Source organism: Electrona antarctica, assembly GCF_951216825.1.
Source record: "Electrona antarctica genome assembly, chromosome: 14".
Classification (NCBI taxonomy): Eukaryota; Metazoa; Chordata; class Actinopteri; order Myctophiformes; family Myctophidae; genus Electrona; species Electrona antarctica.
Window position 1 is genome coordinate 37103640 of NC_136795.1, and position 7966 is coordinate 37111605.

The 7966-nt window shown below is 41.3% G+C and overlaps 1 protein-coding gene and 1 long non-coding RNA gene across 2 annotated transcripts; both read left to right on the plus strand.

Annotated features, from left to right (window-relative positions):
* The first annotated feature begins 1675 nt into the window (after positions 1-1675).
* LOC306936976 lies at positions 1676-2721 on the plus strand. The gene is made up of 4 exons (XR_013791576.1): positions 1676-1742; positions 1839-1921; positions 2029-2132; positions 2232-2721. It is a non-coding gene; the product is annotated as an uncharacterized lncRNA (long non-coding RNA).
* A 767-nt stretch (positions 2722-3488) lies between these two features.
* On the plus strand, positions 3489-6034 carry LOC306936973 (large ribosomal subunit protein eL27-like). The gene is made up of 5 exons (XM_079520642.1): positions 3489-3543; positions 4064-4146; positions 4488-4657; positions 5646-5759; positions 5970-6034. The coding sequence occupies exons 2-5, from the start codon at positions 4066-4068 to the stop codon at positions 6016-6018; spliced, it is 414 nt and encodes a 137-aa protein (XP_079376768.1). The 5' UTR covers positions 3489-3543; positions 4064-4065; the 3' UTR covers positions 6019-6034.
* The last annotated feature ends 1932 nt before the right edge of the window (positions 6035-7966 follow it).

Genomic DNA, 7966 nt, shown 5'->3' on the forward strand with positions numbered 1-7966 from the left:
GTTTTTCGGAAAACCGATGGAGAAACGCCGCTAGAAATCCGAAAATCGCGCCCGGTGTGTGGGGACCTCTCCCACCGACGCCATGTGTTCATTTATCTTTAGCCATACAGACTCCATTTGACACAAATCAACGTACACCACTGCTAGCCAGTTTGTCCAAAACACACCATCTTCTCTCCACGTTTCTACTTCACCACTTGTCCTAATACAATGACAGCTCAGCTCGCAAAACCACAGCGCTGTCCTGGTGGAAAGCCTGGTGAGGCAAGGTTACTGTCCTGCTGGCCGTGACGAGTGTGTGTGTCGGGGGACAGAGGCCGGGTACTCGGGTACTCGGTTGGCTCCCCCCGGTCGTTCAATTTGAAGAGGTGTTGGCCATGGAGGGTATAGATATACACTACACTGTAGTGTATATCTATACCCTCCATGGCCAACACCTCCTCAAACTATAACTATGAATAGGCCATAAACATTTAATCCTCCAAAGTCGGATTATATTTTCACATAACGTAACGCGTCCATTAAAATAAAATGTCAGTATATCCAAGGGTGCATCGTCGGTCATGCGGGAAGTGGATACTGTAATGCGAACGTCCAAGGCTGCATTCAAGATGAAACGTGGCTTCATGAAAGTTGTGAAACCAAATGAGTTGTTTCAAAGCTCTCTTTCTAATGTAAACACCAAATTATACACAACGTGTACAACATGCATTGGTATCAAAAACAACCAGCCAGTGGCGCGAAAATAAAACCGTCACACGTGCGTCTACTACTTAAATGTGGCTTGTTAATCATAACTGATTGAATCATGTTACATATACTGTTTGTCAGATGGACTTTTATCAGTATTGTCCAGTCAGTCTTCCCTCCAACCTGAATCTCATAGTAAAACCTTCCTGGGGAGAAGCTTTGTTTTCCTATAAGACATGCAGAGACTCAATATGAGAAACTCTGTGTTGTTTGGGAGGGCCTTCTTCTTCTTTCTTCCATGACTCACTTGTTTTCCATCCTCAGAAAGGATGAGGAAGGGGTTTGCTGTATCAGGGTCCAGAGTTACATCCACCTCATATTGCTGGATCCTCCTCAGCTCAACATCACACAGCTTCTTCTTCATCTATTCTCTTGTCTTCCTGTCTTCTCCAGATGAGACACACCTGCCTGTCCTCACTGTCCCCACAAGTGTATGGAGTATGGAAGCGCTCGTTATCTGTAAAGCAACCTCCTGCTGCCTGCTGCACTATGTGCAAATTCAAAACAGGTGGTACGCATGGGCCATTGAGTGAGATTCAACGAGCGCTTCCAAACTCCAACACTTAGAAAGAAATCACATGCAAGGAGAGCTGCAGCCTGCAGTTGGAATTTCTTGAGGAAGTAGCTCATAAAATGTCTACGGTGGATTTTTATGAAACAAACACTTTGCGGATATAAAGAGGATAATTCAAGCATTCCCTTTTACATTGTTTAATATAATTAGAGAGGACTTTTCTGTTTGGATGAATGGGCTGTCTATGGGAAGTAGCACCTACGTAGCACCTTGCTGGTGTGGCACTGCATGGGCGTGAGTTCCAGGGTGAGTTCCCACGCTGTCACGGACCATCCCACTCATCAGTGGCTGATTAATGGCAGTATAAACGACGTTTCCTACTGTCAGCTGGTTGTCTCTTCTGCTCGTCGTGGCTACCACGCTCTGTCAGCTGGCGTGTCCACACACAATACAGCGTGCGCTGTACATATTGGTGCAGGTATATGTTTCTCTCCCTCTTGCTATTTGAAATGATCGCCTGCACTTATTTATTGGTCGTGAACTTGACAGTGTGACTGACCGCTTGTCTCTTTAGCTTCGGGGCTTTGCACCCTCCCTTCCAGGACTCCTTCTGGAGTCCTGCATGCGTGCGGTGAAACATCACCACGCCATACCCAGGTATGTCGGCGGCTTCCTTACCCGCAGTAGCGGCAGTACATGTTAATTTGGGTGTCTTTGACGCCACGGGAATAAACATGCATGGGCTCTGCCTCTTGTTGTTACAGTTGTCCCCTTATCTGGTCCGCCGTAACCTCGCCTCACCAGGCTTTCCACCACCTCGGAGGTCCGCCGCGGTGGTCATCACGACGGTGCGTGTCGCCCTCAAGTGGTAGGTCTCATAGTGTTCTCTGAGCTCTCTGTCTTGCCTCAGTGAATTGTAGTATAGTATTTTAAGTATTAGTTTAACACGGCCGCTTGTGCTTTGCAGGGCCAGCATCACCACTGCTGCTGGGGTTTGTTTACGGAGCATTCACACAACCTCTTCTCCTTCGAGGGTCCACAGTCTCCAAACCGTCCTCACAATGAATCCTCCGTCATTCACAACGGCCGGTGGGACACGACCGACTGGCTCGTAGACTACCCTAAACCTGCGGGGTTGTCACTTGTTTTATCCTTTATTATTTCTGTTTGCTTGTTTTGCATTCATTGTTTATTTTGTTCCTTGAGTTTGACACCACCAGTCTCCTAAGCCGACAGCTATTTCCCCGTAGGGGAGGAGAGTATTAGAGTAGCCTACTGCTTTTATATTTCCCTTGTGAAGCAGTGGCCTATTATATAATGTGTTGTGTAACCCATTTTATCCTGCATCTTATTTTGCTGATTTGAAATATCGTAATATTGACTTCATAATAATTAATTGATGTTGGTTAATACACTTGCTGCTACCGAGTTTAATAAAACCTTTTGTAATTTTGATACATACGTCTCTGCCTGCCTTCATCAATGTAAAACGAATCTGTGTGAGGAGTCATTACGTAGCCTACTCGGGGTTTTCATGGTTAATTAGAACTTTATATATCTCTTGGGGTGCAAATACAGTTTAATTCATACCACACTGGCAAGATGGCTGTGGTCTGAATAAAGACTATTCAAATGGGCTTGACCAGTTTGTTTTGGGAAGTCTGGAGCCTTGTTTTGAAGTGCTGAAGTATTTAACAGTATCAGAATGGGTACATTTCAAACAAAAGCGCAACTGAATAAAAATACAAGCGGTGCATGCATAGTCGAAGAAACCTTGTATGTCTGAGAGACTCCTGGCCGAGTCTTCAAGGTATTTTTGTTGACTAGTGAAGAGTTCCAGGTGTACAGGAATCTAGATTATTTGCCTCCGGGATGGAACCTATTTCATCGTTTCGTGTGATAATACTGAGAAGCCGTCTGCCTGAGATTACTATTTGATCCAAAGAGAATGGATTCAGTTTTTCCCAGGTGTAAAGTCAAAGAGCTTGTATTTCCTCTTTTTATTTCACCACAATCATCGTCTGTTTACTAAACATCAAGAGGAAAAAAAAGAATGCAAATAATTGATTAAATAATAAATTAGCTGAGCTCACAAGCTTACAGTCGTAAAACGCATACATAAACACATTTCTGACTATACGTTTAGTTTGAAGGTTCAGCAGAACGTGACGTCTACCAGTTGGGCGTGACAGGTACGTGAGAGGTCAAGGGACTACGTGAACGTAAAAAAGTCCTTTCGTAACTTCCTTTCTTGATAGCGGTGATCATAGAACGTGTTGGTGAGTGATATTCCTTTTTATAATCTTCAATCATCCTCTAAAATCTAGTAATTTTCATTGTTTCATCTACGACGTATGTGTAGTGAACATACATGGAGCTCAGATATGTTACTATTTCTGTTCATTTTTCAGTGGAGGAAATGTAAACTGTTTTAAAAGTTTGTCTCTGTAGCCGTCATTTCCAACATGACAGCTTCCTACACGTAGATGCTCTGTTGATTACAGTCTGAGCTGTAGCTTGTTTTTCGAATTCTGACAACAATGAGCTGTGTTGTCCACTAGAAACATAATATTTACCGGTAGTGGTTGCACTTTCAACCGGCGTTTCGCAGCCACATGGCTAATGCTAGCTCAGCTTGCTAATAATCAAGCTGGCTGCAATCATTGATAATGACTAAATGACTAGATTTTACATAACATTGTTTGCTTGTGCGGTGCACACAACGGCATACAAAGCCTCCGGTAACTAGACTAATATGTTGTGTTTATGAGGGAGCTTACGGTGTTTTGTTTGTGACAGATATGGGCAAGTTGATGAGACCGGGCAAGGTGGTGATGATCCTGGCTGGACGCTACGCCGGGCGTAAAGCCATGATAGTGCAGGTAAAAGTCTGCCCTAATGTTATAGTGCTTAAAATGTGAATCATGCAGGAGCTGTGTAGTATTGGCAATGTCTTGTGTAATGTATTGTTGTGTCCTGATGGCTGCTTAATGCAAAATGAATTCCTGCAAGCCAAGGACAAAAAGCATTACATACACCATGCATGCATTTCAAGTTATATCCACCCACTGAATTTAATTGAGATTAAAAACACAAGTTTATTTAATTATACACTGCTAATTGGTCATTCAGTAGAATTAGCCCAAAGAGATGCTGCTCTTAGTTTGAACTGGCCTAGAATGTCTTGTTGCACAGTGTCAACACGTTTTGCTTCTCTTTGCAGAACTTCGATGAGGCCACACCTGACCACCTCTACAGCCACGTTCTGGTTGCGGGGATCGACCGCTACCCTCGCAAGGTGACCGCATCCATGAGCAAGAAGAAGGTTGCCAAGAGGTCCAAGATCAAGGCCTTTGTGAAGGTGTTCAACCACAGTCACATTATGCCCACCAGGTCAGTACCAGCTTGGATGTGGATAATAGTTCCATCTAATAAGGTGTTTTCTATAACAAAAACCACAACTGTGTGAAGTGAGGGGCGCTAATATATTAAAGTCTAACTCATGTTGCTATGATTAGGTGATTTATTGTGATTTATTCTTAATGGCATTTAATGTTTGTTAGGGACAAGATGACGTATACTTTCTCTTCATTGTCAATGTTTTTTTTTTAAACGAACTAAAAACAAACATTAAATACTGCCCCTCAAAAAAATAGTATTTTGTTTATTACAGATTATGTTGAAATTAGAGATTTAACAGTTTGGTCATAGACCATCCAACACTCCTAAAATCCTGTTGGCACTTGGGCAATTCTGTGCTTTTGCATGCATGGGTGTATGGAGTTGTCACGATTGTGTACAGTTTTGTTGGCCATTAATTGCACTACACGACTCATAATTGAAATCAGGGGATTATGTAGTGCATATACCAGTAAACTGGTTTGAGAGAAAAAATGTCAAAGGAACTGAAGCCAACATCTAATATTACCCATTAAAACGAGGAAAGCATCTGTGATTTTAGATTTTTCCGTTGGCTATTCAAAAGGGTACAGGCTTTAGTTCCGACATACTATTGGTAGAACAACAACCTACCTCAAACCATAACCTAAAGTAGTTACGGTCATTTTGTGTGGGTCTGTGGGCCATGCATTAAAATGAATGAATACACAAAAGACAAAACTAGCATCAGTTGTATTGTTGGACCTATTTCAACCATATAGCACAACTTTCGTTCAACTTCTCTGTCACTATGCCAGCAGCATATACAAAACCATAGTTCATGTATTTCCTACAGCTCTCCTCCTACATTAAGTCCAAAAATCTGAACTAACCCTTTAATAATGGGATAAACTAGGATAGCTGCATCAACAACCGGAAATACCTTGAACAATGTTAAAAAAAGGATTTTATTGACTCGACTAATGGACTAATTATTTTTCAGATACTCGGTCAACATAAACATTGACATAAATGTGGTCAATAAGGATGTCCTTCATGGCGACCCTGCCGCAAAGCGGAAGGCCAGGCGGGAAGCAAAGGTCAAGTTTGAGCAGAGGTGAGACTGTTATTATTTTGTGAGCAAATTGTTTTTCTATTGGGTATTGGGTCTTTGTGGAAATGTATATGCACATGGTAACACTTTGAAAGAAGACACGTGGATTTGATGTCCAAGAAACATGTCTAACAATCTTGTCTTGGCATGACAATAGACTGTTCGCTGTGATGTTGTAAATACTTTCTAAAGTCTTGTTTGATTTTTCCACAGGTACAAGACCGGCCAGAACAAGTGGTTCTTCCAAAAGCTGAGATTCTAGGCTCCCTTGGTTCTACAAATTTTATTTTTTTATTTTGTTTGGTGTATAAAAATATATCACGATTTGTTGTTTTTTCTTTTATAGTTGTCATGTTTTCTAAAAGTTTTTGAATAAAATGTGACATTGTATTGACATCTTATGGTACTGTTGGTTTTTACAGTTAATTGTGTTCCCATTTCCCAGATGTGTCTGGTTGGCTCCTAAAACTGAACTGGCAATCGTCACAGTGTATAATGAAACGGCCATTTTTTCCACAACCTTGGTCTAAGATTCTGGGAATAACTATTTCATGTCAAGGACCCCAAAAACTATGTAATTGGCCACCGACCCACATCTGAAAATATGTTGTTCCAGGGACCCCCCAGAAGCAAAGATTTGAGTTAAAAGAATATAATATTCAAAGACTTGTGCCACATTTTCACGATTAAAAAATAGATCTACAAGCACCCAGTGCTGTGCGCTTGTAGATCTGCTATTTTTCAATAGCTAAAGTATAACACAAAGGTTTCCCGTCCTGAATGGGTTAACCTGTTCAAATACATTAGCAGTCGCCATTCATTCAAAATGCCAAAAATAAAAACGTGACCATCATGCCATATCGTCTAATCTAAAGACTAGCTTTGCATTTGGATTGCAAAAAGGAAAGCCTATGATTTATAATAGACCCTATCAAAGTCCACCTTTTCCGTTGGGCTGTACTGAACGGCAGCAGCTGGTATGTACATGACATTTCCAGAAATCCCTGTAAAGTAGGGATAATTATCTCCTGCACGTGTGCACATGTGTGACTTTCAGTGTAGGAGGTCACATTGGAGCTGTGAACAAGTGTTTCCAGCTCCAAGGCTTCTGGACTTAAGAAACAGCATTCTGAGCAAGGTTATTATTTTAGTTTAGAATTCATTTTAATTTTTGACGAAGTTTTTTATTGTGATAGCTAGTCAGGGGCGAGATTCAAAAATGTACACTGACGTCACGTGATATCTAAAAACAATGATAAATCTGAGGGCTCCTGTCTGTCCAGGGCTCTACGAATTTATAAAACATTCCCCCAGTTCATTGCCAATCAATCCTAACTGCAGTCACCCTACATATTCACAGCATCACTGACATGTATGTCTCATATCGACTTTGAAACCTCTTAAGCTTCTCCAATAAAGCTGTCTGAGCAGAGGGTCCTGTGCATGACCTTAGAATATAGTCAGCTGTCACTAGCCAGACAGCAACTATAGTAAAAGGTCATCAGAGTTGAAAGTTGTGTTGTCTACATTTCCTTGTAATTGAGCGTAAAACATATTACACCTTGGTGCTGAAGATGAAGTTATGGTGTGATATGTTTTCAAGCTGACACTCTGTTCACACGTTAGTTCAGTCACACTGCTCCACATGCTCTACTTTGCCTACATGCAATGACAGATGAGATTTCTAACAGCCTTATGTGCCTATTCTAAAAGTGAAGTCGTGGTGAAATACCACAAGATGGGGTGCATGTGCAGCGGCTCACCAGAGAACACAGTAAGAGAATACTAATATACTTGAGAAAAGAAAATGAGAAAATAAATAACACAAATACCGAACATCTTTACAGCTCTTTTTTCACGCTACCCTACTTACGCTATTAACCTCTATCCACAAAAATGAAACAAGAATGCTATCCAAGAAGATACTGTATTATAACTCATTGATCTGATGCTACATTGGTATTTTAACTAGATATGTTTTATTTCATTTCAGACTGTAAATCATTTGTATAATTTAGGTGTTAATCTGTCAAAGAAGCAGCAGCAATACCAAACCTCTGGAGCATTCCACATCTATCTTTGCAATGCACAGTTGGCTGGGCACAGGTGTAACTATAAATGACACACAGAGGCTTCTCTGTGTCTGTTCCAGATCAACACCATTGAAGACTTATACATTATGCCAGAAGAACCTTGACAGTGACATTTAG

What these genes read in the sequence shown, in the direction of transcription:
- LOC306936973 (XM_079520642.1), top strand. Translation starts at nt 4,066, where the DNA reads ATGGGCAAGTTGATGAGACCGGGCAAGGTGGTGATGATCCTGGCTGGA. An exon ending in GTAAAGCCATGATAGTGCAG is followed by an intron (nt 4,147 to 4,487) that starts GTAAAAGTCTGC and finishes TTCTCTTTGCAG; the next exon opens with AACTTCGATGAGGCCACACC. An exon ending in AGTCACATTATGCCCACCAG is followed by an intron (nt 4,658 to 5,645) that starts GTCAGTACCAGC and finishes ATTATTTTTCAG; the next exon opens with ATACTCGGTCAACATAAACA.